Source organism: Microcaecilia unicolor, chromosome 2 (genome assembly GCF_901765095.1).
Source record: "Microcaecilia unicolor chromosome 2, aMicUni1.1, whole genome shotgun sequence".
NCBI lineage: Eukaryota > Metazoa > Chordata > Amphibia > Gymnophiona > Siphonopidae > Microcaecilia > Microcaecilia unicolor.
Genome location: NC_044032.1, coordinates 254910855 through 254935995, shown reverse-complemented (window position 1 = coordinate 254935995; position 25141 = coordinate 254910855). Strand labels below are relative to the sequence as shown.

The 25141-nt window shown below is 42.3% G+C and overlaps 2 protein-coding genes across 2 annotated transcripts in view; both read left to right on the top strand.

The window, feature by feature from the left end:
* Nucleotides 1–21935, top strand: part of WAS (WASP actin nucleation promoting factor) — an 89859-nt gene extending 67924 nt beyond the window's left edge. Inside the window, exons 9-12 of the mRNA XM_030193953.1 lie at nucleotides 2760–2913; nucleotides 15121–15572; nucleotides 18665–18773; nucleotides 21253–21935. Coding sequence (XP_030049813.1) covers nucleotides 2760–2913; nucleotides 15121–15572; nucleotides 18665–18773; nucleotides 21253–21308 — 771 coding nt within the window. The 3' untranslated portion in view covers nucleotides 21309–21935. The remainder of the gene's footprint in view (nucleotides 1–2759; nucleotides 2914–15120; nucleotides 15573–18664; nucleotides 18774–21252) is intronic.
* Nucleotides 21936–24924: 2989 nt separating this feature from the next.
* SUV39H1 (suppressor of variegation 3-9 homolog 1) overlaps nucleotides 24925–25141 on the top strand; it is a 77755-nt gene continuing 77538 nt past the window's right edge. Inside the window, exon 1 of the mRNA XM_030192403.1 lies at nucleotides 24925–24950. Within this exon, the coding sequence (XP_030048263.1) occupies nucleotides 24932–24950 (19 nt within the window). The 5' untranslated portion in view covers nucleotides 24925–24931. The remainder of the gene's footprint in view (nucleotides 24951–25141) is intronic.

Sequence of the window (25141 nt, the reverse complement as noted above, 5' to 3'; positions counted from 1 at the left end):
AAGCATTAAGCAGCACAATTGTAACAGGTAGGGGGGGATGGGCCTGGGTCCACCTGCCTGAAGTCCACTGCACCCCCTAACAACTGCTCCAGGGACCTGCATACTGCTGCCAGGGAGATGGGTATGACATTTGATGGTGAAAATAAAAAGTTGTGAAACATCATTTTTTTGTGGTGGGAGGGGGTTAGTGACCACTGGGGGAGTCAGGGGAGGTCATCCCCGATTCCCTCTGGGGGTAATTTGGTCATTTAGGGCACTTTTTGGGGCCTTATTCGTGAAAAAACAGGATCCAGGAAAAGTGCCCTAAATTCTAGCTACAAACGCATACTTTTTTTCCATTATCGGCGAAAGGCGCCCATCTCTGTTCGGGTGATAACCATGCCCCAGTCCCGCCTTCACCACGCCTCCGACACGCCCCCGTCAACTTAGTACGCTTCCGCGATGGAGTGCAGTTGAAAACGTCCAAGTTCGGCTTTCGATTATACCGTGTTATTCGTTTTTGTGAGATAAACGTCCATCTCCCGATTTAGGTCGGAACTTGGGCATTTTTCTCGTTCGATTATAAGCAGGTTAGTATCCTGGGATTCATTACATTATTATAATCTTATATCTTGCAACTACCAACAAATTCAGATTTACAAGTTGTACATAAACACTGTCTTCTGTGAAAGGAGTGGTATTGATGCCATCCCTATAAATGACATTGTCAAACATTTGTGGACCTCGCAAGGTTTTTCATCTATGAATACTGAACAGAAGTAGTTGTTGAGTAGTTCTGCTTTTCTCTCATCTTTATCCACACACTGACTATCAGTATCTTTGAGTCTCATAATTCCACCCCAGCTTTCCTCCTTTTACCAATATATCTGAAACAAGTCTTGTCCTCTCACTTTACATCTTTTACCTCTTTTGCTTCTGCCCATTCTTTTGCTATCCTAATTTTTTTTCTTAATCTCTCTCAGCTTTATGTGGTATTGTATTTTGTGTTCCTCCTTTTGCAATCTTCTGTAGTTTGCGAATTAAACCCTTTTTTTACTTTTCTTTTTCCAGCCACCTCTTTGGAGAACCTCATGCCTTTTCCTCTTGCTTTTGTAGGGCACCTGCTGTCATTCTACTACTACTACTACTATTTAGCATTTCTATAGCGCTACAAAGCGTACGCAGCGCTGCACAAACATAGAAGAAAGACAGACCCTGCTCAAAGAGCTTACAATCTAATAGACAAAAATAAAGCAAGCAAATCAATTAATATGTAGAGGAAAGAGGAGAGGAGCGTAGGTGGGGGCGAGTGGTTACAAGTCAAAAGCAATGTTAAAGAGGTGGGCTTTCAATCTAAAGATGGTCAAGGATGGGGCAAGACGTAGGGGCTCAGGAAGTCTATTCCAGGCATAGGGTGCAGCGAGACAGAAGGGGCAAAGTCTGGAGTTGACAGTAGTGGAGAAGGGAACAGATAAGAAGGATTTATCCATGGAACTGAGTGCAAGGGAAGGACGAGTGTGGAGAGAAACTGGGGAGCAGCAGAGTGAGTACATTTATAGGTTAGTAGAAGAAGTTTGAACAGGATGCGAAAACGGATAGGGAGCCAATGAAGGGTCTTGAGGAGAGGGGTAGTATGAGTAAAGTGACCCTGGCTGAAGACGAGACAGGCAGCAGAGTTTTGAACTGACTGGAGAGGGGAGAGGTGACTAAGTGGGAGGCCAGCAAGAAGCAGATTGCAGTAGTCCAAACGAGAGGTGACAAGGGTATGGATGAGGGTTTTGGTAGAGTGCTCGAAAAGAAAGTGGTGGATTTTACGGATGTTGTAAAGAAAGAAACGACAGGTCTACTTCTTTCCACATTTGCACATGGGATACTCCAATCCACATCTAGAAGACTGAAGTCACCCAGTTTCATCACCTTCCCACCCTTGCAATCTCTGTTCAGTTTATCCATTTGAGTCAGAGGTCTGTAGACTACACCAGTGTGGATGAGAGTGCCATCTTCTCTTTCCTACACAATCCACAGAGCTTCCTCTTTTTCCCACATTTCTGGCATTTCAGCTACTTTAATATTGTCTTCTACATAAAAAGAAACTTCTTCTTTTTTATTTCCATCTCTCTCCTTCCTGAATAAGTTTTAGTCAGGTATAGTGCTATCCCATTCATGAGAATCATAAAATTATACCTCAGTAATGGCCAAACTGTCCGAGTCCATGTCCATCATTAGAGCTTCCAGATCAGGAATTGTATTGGCTAAACTATGAGCATTTGTGCTCATAGCTTTCCGCCAATCTTTAGATGGTTTGATTGCATTTTGTCAAGTTTTTGTGTTGGTTTTGGTCACCTTCTTTCCTTTCTTGAAATCTCATCTCTTGTTTTTTTGTACCACAAAATTACGAGGCTTGAGTTTCCTTTGACTTCTATCATTTTAGAATTTGATTACTCAGAAGCTAGCTTATGGCATGTGTTGCACAACAAAAAGATGACTGAGTTAGCACAACTTTGAAACTTCCAAGCAGTAGCAGTCATTGTCTTTTGCTATGGTTACCACCTGGCTAAATCAGTCCTCATTTAACACCTACTACATCTATGGACTTGTAGTTCCATTTCCCTTATAACTACAAGTCCATAAATACAATGGGGCAAAGCCAGGACTGATTCAGCCTATCCATGTGACAGAGATAGTTGATTAACCTTCCTTACAAGCCTTCAGCACCTCCTACCCACCACAGTCATATCTGGGCATTTATAGCATTTTCTTTTTCATGTTTCTGTCCTTAGGTGAAAACTCTGGACCCAGACCTAAAGAACCTCTTCAACCAAGCGGGTATCAGTGAGTCACAGCTGGCTGATGTTGAGACTTCAAGACTGATTTATGACTTCATTGAGCAACAGGGAGGTGTGGAGGCCGTTAAACAGGAAATGAAGCGCTCTGGTGAGTAGGGCCAGCTTTATCCTACTGAAAGTACCTGAGGGATTTGTATTGAAGTGGTTTGGAATGTTGATGGAAATTTTGTGACTAGTAGGGAGGATGACAGGGATGTCACCAGGACTTAGTACATACATAGTAAATGATGGCAGATAAAGACCTGTACGGTCCATCCAGCCTCTCCAACAAGATAAACTAATTTTACATAGTATGCGATACTTTATAAGTATACTCAAGTTTGATTTGTCCTTGCTATTCTCAGGGCACAGGCCATAGAAGTCTGCCCAGCACTGTTCTTGTACTAAAAGTTCTGAAGCTAATGTCAAAGCTTCTTAAAATTTGCACTCCAGCCCATCCATATCTATTCAGTCACGATCAGGGCACAGACCATAGAAGTCTGTCTAGCACAGGTTTTGCTTCCCAATTACCGGTATTGCCACCCAATCTCCGAGAAGATTCTATGCATCCATTCCTTCTAAACAGAATTCCTTTGTGTTTATCTCGCACATGTTTGAATTCCATTACCGTTTTCATCTCCACCACCTCCCATGGGAGGGCATTCTATGTATCCACCACACTCCGTGAAAAAATACTTCCTGACATTACTTCTGAGTCTGCCCCCCTTCAACCTCAATTCATGTCCTCTAGTTCTTCTACCTTCCCATCTCCAGAAAAGGTTTGTTTGCGGATTAATACCTTTCACATATTTGAATGTCTGTATCATGTTGCCCCTGTTTCTCCTATCCTCCAAGGTATACACGTTCAGGTCGGCAAGTCTCTCCTCATACAGTTTGCAATGCAAATCCCATACCATTTTTGTAACTTTTCTTTGCAGCACTTCCAGTCTTTTTACATTTTAACAAGATATAGCTTCCAAAACTGAAAACAATACTCCAAAAGAAGCCTCACTAATGACTTGTAGAGGGGCATCAACACCTCCTTTCTTCTGCTGGTTATACCCCTCTCTATGCGCCCTAGCATCCTTCTGGCCACAGCCACCGCCTTGTTGCATTGTTTCTTAACCTTCAGATCCTCGGACATCAGCACCTCAAGGTCTCTCTCCTGAGTCTAGCTCACTAATCTCTTCCCGCCTGTTTGGTATCTCTCTTTTGGGTTTACATAGTAACATAGTAGATGATGGCAGAAAAAGACCTGCACGGTCCATCCAGTCTGCCCAACAAGATAACTCATATTTGCTGCTTTTTGTGTATACCCTACTTTGATTTGTACCTGTGCTCTTCAGGGCACAGATCAAAGTAGGGTTTCTGCACCCTAAGTGCATCACTCTGCCCTTCTTGGCCTTAAATTTTAACTATACAAATAGTATTAATCGTTCTCCAGAGAGTTATATTTATATGTATCAAATATTCAACTTTATTATATTACAGTTTTTTAAGAAGTTGTTAAAGACATTCCTCTTTGCCAAGACTTACCACTCAACTTGCCATGTTGATTAAAACATCCCTTGTCCCTTACCCTACCTAGTTCACGTTGTTAGTTTCTTCCCTCCAACCTACTTCTTTATGTTTGACTAAGCTATTAAGATTGTACTATTATTTAATTCTCTGTGAGCCACATTGCGCCTGCATGAGTGGGAAAATGTGGGATATAAGTAACAAATAAATAAATAAATAAAATAAATAATTTAAATACAATACATGCCTTAACACCATTCGTGCAACATCAATCATACACCCCACTATATCATCCCACACATGCATTCACATTTTCCAGCATATCACAACCTGTGGTTCATGGGACTGTTTATTGCTTTGTTTCAATAGTTAACATAAAGTGATTTCACCCATTTTGTATTAATCACAATATCTGCTGCCAAAGTTCATCTATTCAACGATTCCTCAAACTGCAGACAGTCTTTCAGAGAAGCGTGTATGTATAAATAAAGATATTGTCCTCTATGTGTTATTCAAACACTTCGATGATCTCTTGCTACCATATATTTACATCATCGATGACCTCGCGTCATTATATGTTCAATGGTGAAAATGTTCCACTTTCAAATGATGATGACACACTCCTAGTCCTCACGGAGACCATAGGAATAAATGTCCGCTCCCAGTAACAATTATCTTTTTTGTCATCCCGACATTTATTTTCCACATGTTGTTTCAAAGAACTAAATAGCTCTACTTGTTCCCCAATATGGAACCGTATTTCAGTCTCTTCATCAGGAGGAACGAAACATCCGGGGGAAACCATGTCCAAATCCTGCCCACTTCACTCCGGTACACTGACACTCTTACAACTATATTAAACAGAATTGGCCCCAGCACTGACCACTGAGGAACTCCACTGCTCAACTTCCTTTCCTCCGATCGGATTCCATTTACCACCACCCTCTGCCACCTGTCGGTCAACCAGTTTCCTATCCAGTTCACCACTTTTGGTCCAAAGTTTAGCCCTCTCAGCTTATTCACAAGTCTTCTGTGGGGGGACCGTATCAAAGGCTTTGCTGAGATCCAAGTAGATTACATCTAGTGCACGTCCTTCATCCAGTTCTTTGGTCACCCAGTCAAAGAAGTCAATAAGATTCGTTTGGCAGGATTTTCCTTGGGTAAAGTCATGTTGCCTCGGATCCTGTAACACGTTGGCTGGGAAAGAAGGGTGAATGCCTAGGTTGCTAAGCTGAAGGGGGAAGCACCTCGTCACCATTTTGAATCATTATGCAAGTCTGCAAGCACAGGAGTGTGAAAGAAAGGGGGAATGCCAAAAGCAACCTTGATCTGGACCACTGTTCCCCCCCCCCCCCATGACTAGGGGGGGACACTAATCTGAGAACCTAGGGAAACCCATCTGCTAGTCATTCAAAGGTCTTCCCGTTAGCCAAGGACTGAGCATTTGCCCTTCCACTTCAGATGCCATCTCCTGCCTATAAGGGCTCATTATACACCCCATGGGAGAAATCACTATGTCCTGTGTCACTAGCATAGTGATAGGAGTGTACTACCATCCACCTGGCCAGGATGAACAAACAGATGTAGAAATATTATCAGAAATTAGAGAGGCTAACAAACTGGGGAACACAATAAAAATGGGTGATTTCAATTATCCTGATATTGGCTGGGTGAATGTAACATCAAGGCATGCTAGGGAGGTAAAATTCCTTGTTGAAATCAAGGACTGCTTGATGGAGCAGCTGGTACAGGAGCCAACAAGAGGAAGAAAAATTCTAGACTTAATCCTTAGTGAAGCGCATGATCTGGTGCAGGAGGCAATGGTACTGGGGCTGCTTGATAACAGTGATCATAATATGATCAGGTTTGATTTCGGCCTTGGAGGAAGTACACACACAGGAATCCAATAAGTTAGCATTTAACTCTCAAAAAGGAGACTATGATAAAATAAGAAGAATAGTGGAAAAAAACTTAGAGGAGCAGCTGCGAAGGTCAAAAATTTACATCAGGCGTGGATGCTGTTCAAAAATAGCATCCTGGAAGCGCAAGCCAATGGTCGCCGCATCTCAAGAAAGATATAGTAGAATTGGAAAAGGTGCAGCGAAGGGCGACTAAAATGATAGAGGGGATGGGACGACTTCCCTATGAAGAAAGACTAAGGAGGCTAGGGCTATTCAGCTTGGAGAAGAGACGGCTGAGGGGAGACATGATAGAGGTATATAAAATAATGAGTGGAGTGGAACAGGTGGATGTGAAGCGTCTGTTCACGCTTTCCAAAAATACTAGGACTAGGGGGCATGCGATTAAACTACAGTGTAGTAAATTTAAAACAAATCAGAGAAAAGTTTTCTTCACCCAACGTGTAATTAAACTCTGGAATTCATTGCCGGAAAATGTGGTGAAGGCGGTTAGCTTAGCAGAGTTTAAAAAGGGGTTGGACGGTTTCCTAAAGGACAAGTCCATAAACCGCTACTAAACGGACTTGGAAAAATCCAAAATCCCAGGAATAACATGTATAGAATGTTTGTACGTTTGGGAAGCTTGCCAGGTGCCCTTGGCCTGGATCGGCCGCTGTCGTGGACAAGATGCTGGGCTCGATGGACCCTTGGTCTTTTCCCAGTATGGCATTACTTATGTACTTATGTTCTTATATACCATATATTAAAAAAGGAAGAAGGAAGAGCAAACGACAACCAGCATGGTTAAAAAGTGAGGTGAAGGAAGCTATTAGAGACAAAAGAAAATCACTTCAGAAAATGGAAGAAGGATCCAACTGAAAATAATAAGAAACAGCATAAGGAATGGCAAGTAAAATATGCAAAGCGCTGATAAGGAAAGCAAAAAGGAACTTTGAAAAAGATTGTGTTGGAGGCAAAAACACATAATAAATTTTTTTTAGGTATATTAAAAGCAAGAAGCGAGCAAAAGAATCAGTTGGATTGCTAGATGACTGAGGGGTAAAAGGGGCACTCAGGGGAGACAAAGCCATAGCAGAGAGATTAAATGAATTCTTTGCTTCAGTCTTCACCAAAGAAGATTTGAGAGAGATACTGGTGCCAGAAATGGTATTCAAAGCTGAAAAATCAGAGAAACTAAGTGAAATCTCTATAAACCTGGGAGATGTAATGGCACAGTTTGACAAATTGAAGAGTAGAAAATTGCCTGGACCGGATGGTATTCATCCCAGATTGGTAGAATTGAAAAATTAACTGCGGAAATATTGTTAGCAATATGCAATTTATCTTTAAAATCAGTCATGGTACTGGAAGATTGGAGGATGGTCAATGTAACACCAATTTGACTAAGTGCCTCATGAAAGACTCTGAAGGAAATTGGAGAGTCATGGGATAGGAGGTAGTGTTCTATTGTGGATTAAAAACTGGTTAAAAGATAGAAAACAGAGAGTAGGGTTAAATGGTCAGTATTCTCAAGGGTAGATAGTGGGGTTTCCTAGGGATCTGCGCTGGGACTGCTGCTTTTTAACATATTTATAAATGACCTAGAGATGGGAGTAACTAGTGAGGTAATTAAATTTGTTGACAACACAAAGTTATTCAAAGTTGTTAAATCGCAAGAGAATTGTGAAAAATTACAAGAGGACCTTACGAGACTGAGAGACTGGGCACCCAAATGGCAGATGACGTTTAATGTGAGCAAGTGCAAATTGATGCATGTCAGAAAGAGGAACCCGAACTATAGCTAAGTAATGCAAGGTTCCACATTAGGAGTCACTGACTAGGAAAAGGATCTAGGCATCTTCGTTGATGATATGTTGAAACCCTCTGCTCAGTGTGCGCCAGTGGCTAAGAAAACAAACAGAACATTAGGTATTATTAGGAAAGGAATGGAAAACAAAAATGAAGATGTTATAATGTCTTCGTATCGCTCCATGGTGCAACCGCACCTTGAATATTGTGTGCAATTTTGGTCACCACATCTCAAAAAAGATATAGTGGAATTAGAAAAGGTACAGAGAAGGGCAAACAAAATGATAAAGGGGATGGGACGACTTCCCTATGAAGAAAGGCTATAGCGGCTACAGCTCTTCAGCTTGGAGAAAAGACAGCTGAGAGGAGATATGATAGAAGTCCATAAAATAATGAGTGGAGTGGAAGAAGTAGAAATGAATAACTTGTTTACTCTTTCCAAAAATACTAGGACTAGGGGGCATGCAATTAACCTACAAAGTAGTAAATTTACAACGGATCAAAGAAAATATTTTTTTACTCAACGTGTAATTAAACTCTGGAATTCATTGCCAGAGAATGTAGTAAAAGCAGTTAGCTTAGCAGGGTTTAAAAAAGGTTTGGCTAGCTTCCTAAAAGAAAAGTCCATAAGCCATTATTAAAATGGACTTGGGGAAAATCCACTGTTTATTTCTAGGATAAGCAGCATAAAATATATTGTACTGTTTTGGGATCTTGCCAGGTACTTGTAACCTGGATTAGCCACTGTTGGAAACAGGATGCTGGTCTGTCCCAGTATGGTAATACTTATGTACTTATCTGGTCTGGGCTTCCAAGGTGGTATTTTTAAACAGCATCCAATAGCATCCTTCACACAAAATAATTAGGAAGCATATTCCACCATTTAGTTACTTGGTAGGAGAATGCCATGCAAGTTCGGTTTTATATACAACCTTTAACAGAGAAGGAAAACAAAACCTTAAAAAATGCCTAGAATCAGTGGCATAATTCTTATCCCGTATAATAAGTAATGGCACCATATATTGTGGAAATGGACCAAAACCAAGAAAGGAGGAACAAGACAAATCTCAAATGAAAAAATCTTCCCCCAGAAACTTCAGTACTCAAAGAATTTTGCTATATACCCCTTTTCAAGGGGAGAAAAAGACCTCAGTGATATATATATAATCAAGTTTCAGGCTCCCCCTGAAGATCACGATATCCTTCTATCATATCACTGGTCTAAAAAATCTCCACAGTCTATATTTATCATTAGTGGTTCTTAAACAGTTCAGTTCAATATATAATATTCAATGATAATATATATGCAGTGTTCAATAATAATCAACTAGACCACCCGAATATATCAAAAGTAACTTATCTGAAAAGAAGGTAAACATTTTCCCACTAGTTGTAGGCTCAATGTGGCTAACATAGAACCGTAGGGAAGACTACAGTACAGAAAAGTACAATTAAACAATGTAAGAGTAAGGTAATTAACAATTAGGTATCATATAAACAACAAAGGTAGCAAAAGGTAATACACAGTTACAAGTTAATAAGATCGAAGAATCTTGCTGAAAACTGGAATGGATAGGTTAGGTTGAGTCTGGGGAGTAAGCCTTCTTGAACAGGATGGTCTTCAATAGTTTTCTAAAATTTAGATAGTTCTGAGTTGATTTTACCGATTTGGGTAAGGCATTCCATAGTTTTGTGCCTATGTAGGAGAAGTTGGAGGCGTAGGTAGATTTGTATTTAAGGCCAGTGATGTGATGGAACGATATCCCAATTTTGAGGGGGAGGCCAATACTTGATTATATATATCGCTGAGGTCTTTTTCTCTATGTGAAAACGGGTATATTGCAAAATTCTGTGAGTACTGTAGTTTCCGGGGGACCATATACTGTGGAGCCCTACCATAAAGAATTAAAAAGGCAAGGCAACAGAGTTTGAAAATAGCACAAGCCTCCGGTGGTATCCAGTGATGATTACACAGCAATACCTTAGTGCTTTCAAATCTAGAGGTGTAATTTATAGAATACACGTGTATCTCCAGCATTTAGGCTGGAGTAAGTGGTTGTCCCTAAATTCCACATGTGCTTCTGACCTGTTATGCTAGCATTCTATAAGGGAAAGTAGACACCCACTTTCCTTTATGCAACAGAGGCACCCTCCAGGCGTCTCGATATGGGCACAATGCTGTAGAGCCCTCATACTAGCATATACACATGAAAAGGGCAGAAGAACTGACATTGGTGGTTTATGGTGGCTGAAAATGTGCCTTAATTTCATGTGCAATCACTTGTATCCATCCTAGACCGCACCTGCATTTTGCAAATACACACATGAATTATAGTACTTTGCTATCAATGAGTGTGCTTGCTCACACCACCCACACTCCATCCAAACTCTGCCCATGTGCTCATCCACAGTGAAAGTATGTGTCATGCTAACGTGCATATTTTTCTACTGGTTGGTATTCTATAAGAGGTCCTTTATTTTCATTTCATTTTATTGGATTTATACCCCACAATCATCTAAATGACAAGCTTGGTTCTATGTGGCTTACATAAAATTAGGCAGAGATGCAGATACAGTTTATGGATGCATGGTTGGAGTGAGAAGCCCAAGGGTATGTTTGGTATCAGGCACAAAACCCATAGGTGTTTTAACAGGTCCTACAGTAGGAGAAGGAAGATATACATGTTCAGGTTGCAACTATCAGGAATATCTTATACAACCCAGATTTAAGTCACATCTGTCTGCATCTGTCTCCTTATATGTGTGTTCTTGTACCTAAAACCTAGGCAGCTCCTTATAAAGCTGCTAAGGGACAAGAAAAAAAGGAAGAAAAGGAGAGAGAAATCAAGGTCCAGTACTCTCTGGTTAATTATATTTATATGAATTTTCTGAACTGGTAGCATCCTCCTGCTCATGTGAGCTTCCAGCTCAGTGAGAACAGTGGTGTCTGTAGACAGAAAAATTTGGGCTGTCAATAGTGGGGGCAAGCTAGATATGGGAGGGCAGGCCACAATTACATTTCTGCACATCATACCCTTCTTCTCTTCCTCCCCCATTTGTAAGTAGCAATTAGTCTACCCCCCCCCCCAGCCAATTCTAGTTACCCAATAAAAACAAACAATTATAACTGATACCCCCCCCCCCCCCTAATCATTCAATAAATTCTTCTTTGTGGGAGTGAAGTATGGATTCTCTCCAGGATTGGACAGAATCTCAATATAAACCCTACACCTCCATTTTTGCATCACAAACACAATTTTCCCTAACAATGGAGCTAAACACCTTACAGCAAAACAGCAAAAGTAGAGGCTGACAAATGCGCAAACCAATAGGGAGATAATATCAAAAACCAGTTTATTCAGAATATTCATATCAAGGACCCAACACAGTCCGTGTTTCAGCGCCAACAGGGGTCACAAACAACTTTCTCTGAGAAGAAACTGATTGGCTTGAATAATTCCTTTATGTATGCACGTGGTTATAAAAACAAGTTAATCCACAGAGAGAACAAAAGACCAGCCAACCGATCAGCAAACACCATGTGACAGGACAGTAATACATGCTAGCAGAATCCTTCACCTCAGTTGCACATGCAGAACATGGACAGACCCTTGCTTAATACAAATTAGGGGAACCACACACACACACACACACACACAAAATACTATGCAGACAAAAAGTGAAATGGTGTCTCCCAAGAAAGCCTGACTCTATAAGCAATGAAAATATCAGTAAAAGAAAACAAAAATACATTTTCTCCTGTACTCTGCTAAATACAAAAATAGAAAAGCTATACATTTCCTAAAGTGGACACATTTCAATCCTTAAAAAGTACTAAATAAAAATAACATTTCTTATTTTCTACCTTTGTTGACTGAGCATTTCATTTTACAAATTGGGTTGCTCCCAGTATCTCTTCCACTGTCCACTTTCCTAAATTATTTTCCACGTTGGCCTTTTCCAGTTCTTCTGTCTCCATTTGTCTTCTTCCCTTCCATCTCTACATCTGTCTGGCACTGATCTTTGTTTCTTTTTTCCCCCTTTCTCTTCTTTGCCTTTATATCCACTCCTTTATGATTTTAACCTTCATTCTCTCTTTCTCTCACCCTCTAGTCTTTAGCCTCATTCTTTTCACCCTTCATCTCTCTACCAGCTTTTTCTATCTCCCTCTTTGTCTCTCTTCTTCCCCAGTTTCCTATTTCCTCTTTTTCACCCACTCACAAGACCCCCATTTCCATCTTCTGTACTCACCCTCACACCCCATAATCTCCTCACCAGCCCCAGCTCCATCCCTGTCTCTCTTTCCTTCCCTTGCCTCCAGACTATTTTTCTATCTCCTATTGCCTCCCTTTCACCAACGTTTACATTTAATTTCCATTCTCATTCAATCATTTCAAAGACTCACTCCTTTCTCTCTCATACCCCTCCACAGCACTCCCATACGTTTTCAATATGTCTCATCCTCACTCCAGTCTTCCAGATCATTCACACTATTTCTCAACTTCTCCCTATACTTCATCCCCTTTCTCTTACCCCTATTTCACATTCTCACTTATACTCCTAAACAATTTAACACCCCCCCATTCATACCTACCCCCTCGAAATTCCTATCAGTCTCACCCCAGGCCTGCCTAGAGGGGGGCGGGAGGGGCAAGATTCCCCAGGCCCAGCCTCCAAGGGGGGCCCAGCGCCAGAAGGTTCTACTCCCTTGATCTGTCTCTCTCTTGCTCCTCTGTGTCGGGACCCGGGTGATTGCATTAACCTGATAACCCAGGAACCAGCACACAGGAGCAGGAGAGTGACAGACCAAGGGAGGAACAGATGCAGCAGACTAAGGGGGGGGGTGGGGTGCAGCAGCAGCCCAAGTGAGGGGGACCGCCACCGCGGCCCAAGTGGAGGGAGCGGCAGTAGCAGCGGCCCCGACTATTCTCCAACACACACCTCACCATCCCCCTCGAAATTCCCACTCAGTCTCTCCCATCCATAATTTCCTGTTGTGTCCCCACCACATTCTCATTCAACCACCAAGTCCTAGTTCTTTTATTCTTCTGCTTTGTTCCCCTTCTCCCCTCCTAGTGCAATCCAGCTTCTGTTCTGTTCCCTTCCCTCCCCCCACCCTGTCACATCTAGTTTCTGTCCTGTTCCCCTCCCCTTCTAGTCACACCCAGCTTCTGCTGTGCTCCACACTATCACCAAAGTCACATCCATCTACTGTTCTGTTCCCTTACCTACTCCTCAAGTCACATCCAGCTTCTGCCCTTTTCCCCTTCCTATCCTAGTCCCATCCAGTTTTTGACTTCTCCCCCTCCCTTTCCTAGTCACATCCAGACCTCTGCTGTGTCCTCTTCCCCCCCCCACCCACCAGTAATCACATCCAGCTTCTGCTCTGCGCTCTACACCCCCAAATCCCATCCAGTTTCTGTCCTGTTCCCCTCCCCCTTCCGGGGCCCATTCAACCAATCAAGTTGCATGGCAGCTCCGTCTTCTCATCGGGGCCGGGCCATGCGATTTCTGTGCTGATCTTTGAACCGAAGAACTCTGTGTCTGTGGAGCCCTGCGCAGTTCAAACTGTGGTTGAAACAGATGATGTTTGAACTGGGCAGGGCTCCGTAGACACAGAGCCCCGCGGTTCAAACAGCAGCACAGAAATCACGTGGCCTGGCCCGGATCGATGAGAAGACGGAGCTGTCATGCATCCCGGTGCTAGTTCCGCCAGTCCCAGCCAGACCAGCTTAGGGCCGTCTGGCTTCTGCTGGGGTGGCAAAGAGGTGGCAATGCAATATTTTGGGGTGGCACTTACCACCCTGTAGTGATGCCTTTGAGTGAGAATCAGCTCTATTGGGCATATGCCCCCTAATATTGTAACAGGGTGCCTAAATTTAAGTGCCATGTCCCAAATTCTATAAAAAAAAACACTAAAAATTGTGTGCGCAATTTAATTGAATAATGAGCCAATTTGCACCAATAATTGAGATCTTAACAAGCGATTAATTGGTGCTAGTTGGAATTCATTAAAACTTAACATGCGTAAATTTAGGTGTGAGTCCAAAAGGGAGGCATGGCCATGGGCGGGTCATGGGTTGATCAGGGAGTCACTTTAATTTATGTGGGTTATTGTATATCAAAATTTCATTGGTATAAATGGTTGTGCTTAAATGTAGTCGCAGTTCCTGGTGCTAAGCACTATTCTATACATGGTGCCTTACTTTAAGCGCTGTTTATAAAATAGTGCTTAGTGCTATTTTTTTTTTTCGGCACAGATTTTTTAGGCATCATTTATAGAATTCAGTCCATATGCACACTTATATTTATAGAATACTAGTACTTAGGCATGTATGTGCTAGCAGAGCGCACAGCGGAATTCTATAAGGTATACGCACAAATGCTTTAGTGTTCACTGGTGAGGAGCATAGATGAGGCTGACATTTATGTGTGTAACATACAGAATACTGTAAGTTGTGCCCCTAAAGTGCCACATTTAAAAATGTCCCCAATTCCTAACCACCCTCCCACCACCTAACCCCACCCCTTTCTCCTGCATCATCTCGGTCTTGGCAAACCATAAATCAATATCACTGATTAAAAAGATGACTGGGAGCTTCAAGTGCTACATTTAAGCATGCTCATTTGCACCAGTCATAGACTTGGCATAAGTGGGCATGCCCAAATGTAAATGCATTGATGCCAGTCACATGCATAAGTGTTCTTATAGAACAGGCTCACTACCCATGTTAGTTGGGCACCTAAATTGTGGCACTCAATTATAGAATTGCCCTCATGATGCCATGAGCCTCCATTCGCTGCTATTCTGGCTTTTTTCACTCATTCCTAACCCCCTCCCATCTAGCTCGGACATCACAATGACTGTTCTCTGACTGAGAGACACATGCTACAGCTCTACAAATGCCAGCACATGCATAGCACTGATAAAGTTAGCACATTCAGTTCTGACAGGTTGAAGGAATAGTAGACAGCTGCATTTATTGGAATTCAAATCTGAGTCTCTTGTATGTCAGTGCACTACAGATCTCTCAGTCATTGGTCTAGCTCATTAATGCAATTACTATATTTTTATTTATTTTTCTCCACAGGCTCTTCTCTGCCTCCCCCACCCCCATCCCGCTCAAGTCCTCTCCCTCCTCCTCCTCCACCATCAGGCCCTGCTCCCCCTCCAAGCAGAGGCAGGTCTGGACCCCTGCCACCCGTCCCAGGTCATCCTAGTTTGCTCCCACCCACACCCAGCAAAGGTGCCTTTCCATCCCCTCCCCCACCACAGCGAGGACCTCCACAGCCCTCAAGAAGCACTCCTCCACCACCTCCTCCCACCTCCAGGTCAGGGCCTCCACCGCCCCCTCCTCCTATGTCTGTTGGCACCAGTATACCACCTCCACCTCCACCGCCTCCACCACCATCCCTAGAAAGTGGACCTCCTCCTCCTCCTTTCCCCCCTGGAGGGGTGGGCTTAGGGACTCAACCAACACCTCCTCCCAAGGGACGTGGAGCCCTCTTGGACCAAATCAGACAAGGAATTTCACTGAATAAGGTAAGACACAGCTGCTACTGTAATCCAAGAAAATGTCAAGACAACTAAACTCTGAATTAATCCCAAAAGAGAGTGGGGTGACCCCTGTGGTGTGCTGGAGCCAGCTCGTGAGAGCCATTTGTTACGTTTTTAAGAATTTTGGGAGCTGGTTGTTAAAGTAGGCCACCATGGCTACTTTAACATCTGGCTCCCAAAATTTGGTCTCGGGCCCCTTCCTGAACTGCCTTTTACTGTCCTGGCGGGGATGCTGAGCCCCACCAGTCAAATAAATGAACTGCCACTGCTCCCTGCTGCTTGTTTCCGGCTTTGAGGACTTCTCGGCATGCTGGTACCCCTCAGATTCAGAGGCAGCCACCTTCCAGTTAGAGCTATTCAGTCACATGACTACATCTACACATTACTATACTTCCTTAATGTGGTATAGGCATGTTTTAGCAATTGATTTATTTATTACAATATCTTGATATACCACTGAAAATACCATAATGTATAACACCGTGGTTTACAATAGTAAGAAATTAATATAAGGTAATTATATGGGGCAGCAAGAAGAAATAGGGGAGGGCAAAAGGATGATAGAAATATAAAGAATAAAGAAAAAGGCTCTTTTTGAGGGTTATGTAAAAGCCAATTTGCATAACCATGTTTTAATTGTCCTCGTACAATTCTTTATGAAAGATTTGAGTTGAATTGAGAGAGGAAGGACCCCGGTATGGAAAAGTTGAGACCCTTCATTTGCACATGTAACTACAGCCTCTCCCGAACTCTTCCCATATGTATGCCCGTCTTTAGACTTCATGCCATCACAATTAAGTGCCTTTTGATAGAACAGCAGATTCCTGACAGATTCCTGAGGGAAAAGTCCATTGAACATTATTAATTTTTTTTTTTTTTTTTTTTTTGGGGGGGGGGGGGGGGGGGTTGCCAGGTTTTTTGAAGCCTGGATTGGCCGCTGTCGGAGACAGGATGCTGGGCTTGATAGACCCTTGGTCTTTCCCAGTATGGCGGTGCTTATGTACAGCACTTAGCCAGAATTTTGGCATTCACATATGCATGTGCACATTTTATAAGCCAGTGTTCAGGTCATTTATGTGCATACTAGGCACCTAAATGTTGGTGCCCACTTTATACAGTTGCCCAATTTATGCCCAGAAATAAGCATTTATAAAATTTCCCTCCCATCCCCCCAAAATGTGAATAAAAATAGTACTCACCAGCCTCTATGACAGCCTCAGATGTTATAGCCAAGTCCATTTACAGCAGCATGCAGGTCCCTGGAGTAGTCTAGTGGTCGATACAGTACACTGTAGACAGGTGGACCCAGGCCCTTACCTCCCCCTACCTATTATACCTGTGGTGGAGAGCATGAGCCCTCCAAAACTCACCAGAAACCCACTGCACCCACATATAGGTGCCCCCTTCACCTATAAAGGCTATTAAGTGGTGTACAGTTAGGGGTAGTGGATTTTGGGTGTGTTTTGGAGGACTGACAAAATAAAGGAGCAACAGTGAGATATATACCTGGGCGCATTTCTATGAAGTACACAGCAGTGCCCCCTAGGGTGCCCCACTGCTCTCCTGGGATGTCTGGGGGACCAGTCTACTAAACATCCTGGCCCCTCCTATATCCCAATGGCTTGATTTTCTACATTTTTCATATGTACTTTTTTTTTTTCAAAAAGGCCTGAAAAGATAAATACACAGAGCACAAAACCTTGTTAGAAACAGTATTTTATATATATATATATACGTTTTGCTTTTTTGAAAATGGCCATATTTCCTATGCAGATTTGAGGCGTTTAGAGGGAGATTCTATATACGGCACCTAAAAAATCGTCACTAAAGCGTATTTTATAATCGACACCGATTATAGAATACGCTCAGTTGATATTTCAGCGCCTAAATCTACATGCATCCATTCACACCAATGAAAACATGGCATAAATCTTGGCGCGTACATTTGGCACACTGGGCCATATTCTATAACTAGGTGCCTAAATTTTGAAATGCTCATGAAATGCCCATTTCCCCACCCATAGCCACACTCATTTTTGCCTGCATGTGTTAGAAGTTTGGCACACATTGTTACAGAATACACTTAGTGAGTTGTGTGCCTAAATTCTAATCAGTGCCAATTAATACTCATTATTGCTTGTTAAATGCTGTTATTAGCACTCATTACCTTGTTATGTTTGTTAAATTCTGTGCATTGTTATAGAAATCTCCGATGATTTTGGCGCTGATGTCTAGTCACGCTATATTGGATCCTAAACTCCAAATTAGACATCATATCAAAAATGCCTCTTTAGGTGAAATAGTATGAGAGGGCTTTTTCACAATAGGAGAGAATTTTTCTTTACTCAGCGTGTAGTTGGACTCTGGAACTCGTTGCTGGAGAATGTAGTGACAGCAGCTGGCCTTATGGAGTTTAAGGGGGGTTTGGACAGATTCCTGAAGGAAAAATCCATTGAACATTATTAAAAAAAAAGATTTCGGGGGGGGGGGGGGGGGGGGGGGGTTGCCGGGTTCTTGAAGCCTGGATTGGCCGCTGTCAGAAACAGGACGCTGGGCTTGATGGACCCTTGGAGGCATATTTTCAAAGCACTTAGCCTCCCAAAGTTCCATAGAAACCTATGGAACTTAGCCTTTCAAAGTGCTTTGAAAATATGCCTCTTGGTCTTTACCCAGTATGGCAGTGCTTAAGTGCTTATGTAATACCCCTAACTGTACACCACTTAATAGCCCTTATGGGTGAAGGGGGCACCTATATGTGGGATATAAGTGAACAATAAATAAATAAAAATAAATAAATTGTGAAATTCCCTTCCAAAGGAACTGCAGACATGCTCAGAACTTACGAGTTTTAGGAGAAGTTTAAATACACAGCTTTTTAAGATCGCTCTTGATATGGTTTGAATTTTTGTTATTGTTATTTCTAATATATTGTTTCTTGTTGCTATGTTGTAAATACATTGCCTCAGGTAGTCATTGTGTAGAGGAAATGCTAAATAAATAAAATGCTGGGACATGGCAAGAAGTAACAGGGATGCAGAACATGCTATGGATTTTCATGAATTGCCATGCTCTTGCAGGTTAGTGATTTAGCAGAAGCACCATCCTCCCCAGCAGAGAGCTCAGAGGGCCTGGTGGGTGCCCTGATGCATGTGATGCAGAAGAGAGCCAAAGTCATCCACTCCTCAGGTTGGTTCTTATGACTAAGGATCAGTGTGTGTGTGTGTGGTTGAGCATGGGTGAAGAAAGTAAGGGTGGAATGAGGGACAGCTGGAATCATATCCTATTTTTTTGTTTTAGACCCACAATTCAGAAAGTGTGATCACCACCTTAAGGTATACACTAGCATTAGTGTTTAACTTAATACATGTGGAGTGGAGGAGTAGCCTTGTGGTTAGTAGAGAATGACAAGGGTCAAAGTTTGTCCCCCGCTCCTGCAAACTCTGTCCCCGTTCCCGCGAACTCTGTCCCCATCCACAGAAGCCTCATGGCTCAGAGCTGCAAAACCCTCAAATACATAACAGTTCTTGCGATGTGGCCTCTGCCCTGTTGCAGTCTGCAGTTGCATCAAAGAGGAAGGGGAGATAACTATCTGATATTCATTATTTAAGACGAGGTAATAATCAGTACACTTACTAGTTAATCTTTCCTGAAAAGTTATTTGAAGCAAAATATAATTTGCCTTGTTCCAAAAGCAGTTATTTCAACAAAATAAAATTAGCAAGAATCTTTAGATGCTCTTAAATCTTCTTTAACAAACAACATGAAATATCCAGAGTGCCTGAATGTAACTCACCTTGAGCTATTACTGAAAAAGGTGTGAGCAAAATCTAAATAAATAAATAAACATGAATTAGTAAATCCATTCCCAACAGCCTACATTACTATGGAAGGGGAAGGGAAGGGAAAGGAGAGTCAAAGCAGTCTATAAAAAAGTTGGCTAAATGGGACTGGTCACCAGTGGAGGGAGGAGGGGGAGAAGAGATTTACGGGACCAGGACTGGGATCTTACCGTGGTCTTCTTCACAAACAATATTGGAACAGTTGGATTATAATGTCATTGCCCCTGGTACAAAATAAATACCTGAATATATGTAAACCGCTTTGAATGTAGTTGCAAGAACCTCAGAAAGGCGGTATATCAAGTCCCATTTCCCTTCCTCCAGCTCCTGGACTGGGCTCACGCATGCGGCACGCTAGCTCTGCGTCAGACAGTCAAGTCCTTTCTTAATGAGTGAGTCCTCCTCCTCCTGGGTGAATGGGAATGGTGACATCATGCGTGGTGGGCGGGGAGTTCAGGAAGGATGGCGTTAGCATGATTGCATGGCATTGCAGGCAGGGAGGAGCAGACAACTAGCATAGTCGAACAAACAACAGTAAAAAGGTAGGCGTTCAGTTTACCGCAGATGCAGGGGTTATTACCGTTCCCGCAGGGTGGGGAAATAGCCACTGTTTGTACCCGCAGTAAAAATCTGGAAATTTTTAGCGTTCCTGCAGTTTTACTGCAGATTGCCGCATTTACCTGCTCCTGTGTCATCCTCTAGTTGTTAGAGCATCAGTTTTGACATCCAGAGGTGCCAAGTTCAAATCCCACTGCTGCTCCTTGTCATCTTGGGCAAGTCGCTTAACCCTTCATTGCCTCAGATACAAAATTAGATTGTGAGCCTTCCAAGAGACAGGGAAATATACCAGCGTACCTGAATGTAACACACCTTGAGCTACTACTGAAAAAGAAGTGAGCAAAATCTACATAAATAAATAAAAATGTATTCTGCACTACTATTTGTACAGGTAGTAGAACTGACTATGCATGCAGTGACTGTAGTAGCTGAGGAGTTGTAAAAGGTGTCTTTGTTCTTCTGCGTTAGTGAGGATTTCATGTCTGTTTCTTCTCTTTGCTGCAAGCATATACGACCCACAAGTTAAAAAAAAAAAGAACTGAGGATAGTATGTTGCAACAAAGAGCAAAAGTGCTGAACTGTTGAAAGTTGCATTTGCACACAAAAGGTTTGTATTGGCACTTAGAACTGTATGTGTTTACATCTGTGCATGTGCTAGAATGCTAATCTGCTCCTAAATATTGATATTGCAACAGTGTTATGCATAAAGAACATTCCAGCTCATGTTCAGAGGTCTGTGCATACAACCTTGGGTGCTGATACAATTGTGTGCAAGATGTAGCTGCCACTAGTACAGACTCATATGTGCATATGTCCAGTGCTTTCTCCCGAGTTAACACATGTATTTTGCACTGGGACTATCTGAATATATTTGATTACTGCATTGAGGAGAGAAACTTTGGTGTTTTTCTTCTGTTAAGAAGCTTCTGCTACTCTCATAATCCGGCCCCCAACTATATAGATATTATCTGGCTAATTAGCAATTTATATGGCCTGATGTTATCCATATACATTTTCAAAATCTACAAATAAACAAGTGGTCACTGTCCACTGTTGAACACTTAACTTGCTTTTACCATTAGTCCATTTGTTTTTATATTGTTTTTCCTATACATACCTGATAGTAAATGTTTGGTGTGACACACCATAAGGAAATGCAGATGTCTTAGGGGAGTCTTACTGTGCTTCAATGACTTCTTTGCAAAATTCCAAGGACCATAACCATTAAGCTGAGGCCTGATAACTTGTTTTTGTTTAACACACTCCAGATGAAGGAGAAGATGAAGGAGGTGATGATGACGATGATGATGAATGGGATGACTAAGAGGAATGAGTCACAGCCATGCTATCTCTTCCCTCTATCTCATTTTGCTCTGGCTCTCTCCGTGAATACCTTTGGATATTTTTTGATGGTTACTTGGTGTTCCTAAAATAGAAATGGCAAGAGGATGGAAGTCTAAGAGGATCATGGCGTTCACACGATATTTGGAATGAGAACCTTGTGAATCTGCAGGCTATATCCAACAATGTAATTAGTGGCAAAGTTGCAAGGACCCCCCACACACACACATATCTTCGCTGAGACCATGGGTCTTTGGTTGTGTGGCACTGTGGAACAGCCACAAGGGTCAAGTCTACGAATGGATAAGGACTTGTAGTATAATGAATTACACTTTATTCCTTCTCACTTTCACACAATTTCCAGTATCGGGGTCTGATGCAGGATGCCTGGCCCTCAGAGAGAGGCTGCTACTTTCTTTTATCACTCCATCCCATGCATCGGCGACTGGTACTGTGCTTCTGCATACCTCAGATCCAGCAGAGAGGATATTTTTCTCATAAACATACTAAAAACAGAACTTAAGATGATGTGTCTGCCTACTTTGGTGAGGTATGCAGAGGTAAAGTAGTGTGGTTATCATGTTAGTCCACTTGAAAGTATAGAAATAAAGATTAATAAAAGCAAAACAAAAAAGAAATACTTTTGCACTATGTTTATAATTTGCATAGGGCAATTAGGTAAGAATTTGGACATCCAGGTTGGGACATTCACACATCCCGAGGATTTTACAAAAGGTTCTGTTGAATGAGGAGCCTGTTATAAAGTACAAATAAGGATGCTGGAAAATACCCATGCTTTTGCCAGCATATCCAATGTCAACAGCCATTCTAGAAAGATACACATTGAAAAATACAGTAGTATCACAGGGAACTTTCCACCTGCAATGATAAGATAGGATAATGGTAAGAGTGTACTACCATCCATAAGCCATTATTAGGATGAACTTGGGAAAATCCACTGATTTGTTTTCTAGGATAAGCAGCGTAAAATCTGTTTTACTTTTTTGGGATCTTGTCAGATACTGGAGACCTGGATTGGCCACTGTTGGAAACAGGATACTGTCCCAGTATGGCAACACTTATGTTCTTCTAATACTCAGAATCTGAGTCTGGTGCAGTGTGTTTGCACACCTTACAGATGGGGAGTTTCTCTCACTGTCAGTCCATGTAACGAGTCGAAAAACAGTACCCAAAATAGCTCCTTATAACTTTGGGCAAGTCACTTCACCCTCCATTGGCTCAGGTGCAATTAGATTGTAAGCCCAATTTGGGCATAGAAATAACTCATATAACTGATCTTGAGCTTGCATTCCTGAAAAGGAAAGTACTAAATCCAAACTCCAAATCTACCTGTTAGGATATATGTGCCAGTACTGCGCGTTACTGAGGGCTCAATTGCTGAGAAAGTTTGTGATTAGGAAATGTATATTTCTTTCTGGTAGTGGGGGCAGTTTTCGCCTGCCTGTACTACAGCAAAACTTTCAGGGAAAATAGCTGCCTGCTTTCACTCTGAAAATTGTCAAGGGTACAGAGTTCCCACAGATCAATGCACCCACTTTTTCTATGAAAAATGGCATGCAGAGACTTGAAAATGCAACTTAGATGCATTATTTTCTGTCCGTGGGAACACCACTCCCTCATGTTTGTAAAAGTATGCGCTTTTAGCCAGGTAGAGGCACTGTTCCATTTAAGCAGTGCAGGAATCCTCCAACTAAATTGCTGCCCGTGACGGGTGGTGCTTCAATATTATATTTTCAATTGCTAGGGACAAGCAGGTTCCCTTGAGTCCTGCAGAGCTTACCTGTCCCTCACTATTGAAAATGTGATAGTGAAACAGCACCACCCACTGGCAGGACTGTAGGTGGAGGACTCCCGCTCAGCTTAGAAGGAACAGTGGGTAAAGGATAGGCAATTTTGAGCAGCCTTTATACCTGATAAATTAGCCCATACACATGTAAATGGCTTTGAGCAATTGCCCTCACTAATTACACTTTCAGTATGGAAAAGACAGAACCAGAACTAGGGCAGGGCAAAGAGAGTTTGTCCCAGTCCCCATTCTTTAAACACTTCATCTGGCATTTCTGTGCAGGGAAAGAAGGGAAGATTGGAGATGTAGTCATAGAGTGTGTTTTTTGTGGCACTGAAATAGCTTGTCCCAGTGTTGGGAAAAGGCCTCTTTCTCACATCATCACCTCACCAAGGAGATCAAGCACAGACACCCAGCATAATTCTTATTAGTAACTTTCCTGCTTTTTATTACAATAAATGATTTTAATTCATGGCATGCTTTCTTCAGTCCCTTTTTGCATTGCTTTGCTAAATAGACCAGCTCTTTAAGACTGAGTAGAGTAGGGGCCTTATTGTGTGTTTTTTTTCTTTTTGTGTGTATGGATGTTGTGTGTGCAATGAGCCTTAAACTGTACTGAACTAGTGGTTTCCCCCCATTTTTTTAAATCTTCTTTCTCCCTCCATTTGGGCTCAGCTATCACAGTGATAGTCCTCTGACTGAGAGGAAAAGACTGTAGGGCTAGTGCAATAAAGTGGCTAGTCTTTGTGGGCGCACAATGCGAAATCAAGTTTTGCACACGAGCAAAACCATGCACATAGGCACCAGTACAGGGTACATTTAAACTAATGCTAATGAAGCTATTAGGTATACAGTGCAGAGGCAGAGAAGTGAGCAGAAAACCAGAAGGTTAAGCACAAGGCTGGGCTTTAAGGCATGGTCTGAGGAGGCATAAAGCACAGAGGATTTTGTACCTGTTTCTTCTTTTTACTGTGAGCAATGAGCATATAAAAACCACAACTTTTTTTCTGGCTTCTATAAAGAGCATTTGTAAATGTAAAAAAAAAAAAAAAAAAGATATAATGGAGGGGAGGTAAGCTGGAACAAAGAGCAAGTGTTGGGCTGTTTGAGAGTTGCATGTCCATACACGTATGCACACACTCACAAAAAAATGGTATCGGCACCCAGATCTGCATGTTTGTACATCGTGGTAATCCTGAAAAACAGACTGGCTAGGTGTGCCTCCAGAGGCCAACAGAAAATAAAAATAAGACAACAACAATAATAAATCAGTCTATGATACCGAGTATAAGTAATGTCAATGAATTACATAGAAAAGTTTAAAAGGATTTCCATTATTATTTAGTTTTGGAAGTACTTGGATTTCATTATATCCCCCCCCCCCCCCACACACCAGTTTGAAGGCAGACTGCCACGGTATCAAAAGCTTAGAAAATTGGTGGTAATTTGTACATGCGATGCCAAGAAAATAAGCACAAGCAGATGTGATAACAGAAGAGAATTACAGATGAATTTTAAGTTATATGTACTTTGGTATCAGGGGACTACCACGACGTGTTTGAAATTTAAAGTCCCCTCTCAAGGATCCTAAAACTAGCAGCAGGCTAGCAGCAGGAAAATAAATGTTGCCGCCCCCTTTCTCTTTTGTTTTTCTTATTGGTCATTTTCCCTTCACTTTCCATCATTACACCCAATCCCCTGCGTTAGCTCCTCCTCCCCTCGCGCGCGCTCTCCAGGCGGAATAGACTGGGTAGAGTTTTTCCCCTCCTCCTCCTCCCCTTGCGAGGGAAGTTGTGAAGATGGCGGAAAATTTAAAAGGTGAGGGCTGCTGCTTCCTTATTAATGCTTGTGCGGCTATAAAATGGCGCCGATCGAGCTAGTTGTGTGGAATGCCAAAGTGAGCTTCAACGGTCGGTCGTATCTTTTTCTATCTCCGGTTTCCCGCGCGTCGCTCGCAAGCCAGAGAGAAGATTCGCCTACCTAGGCACGAAACTTTTCAACCAACGAAC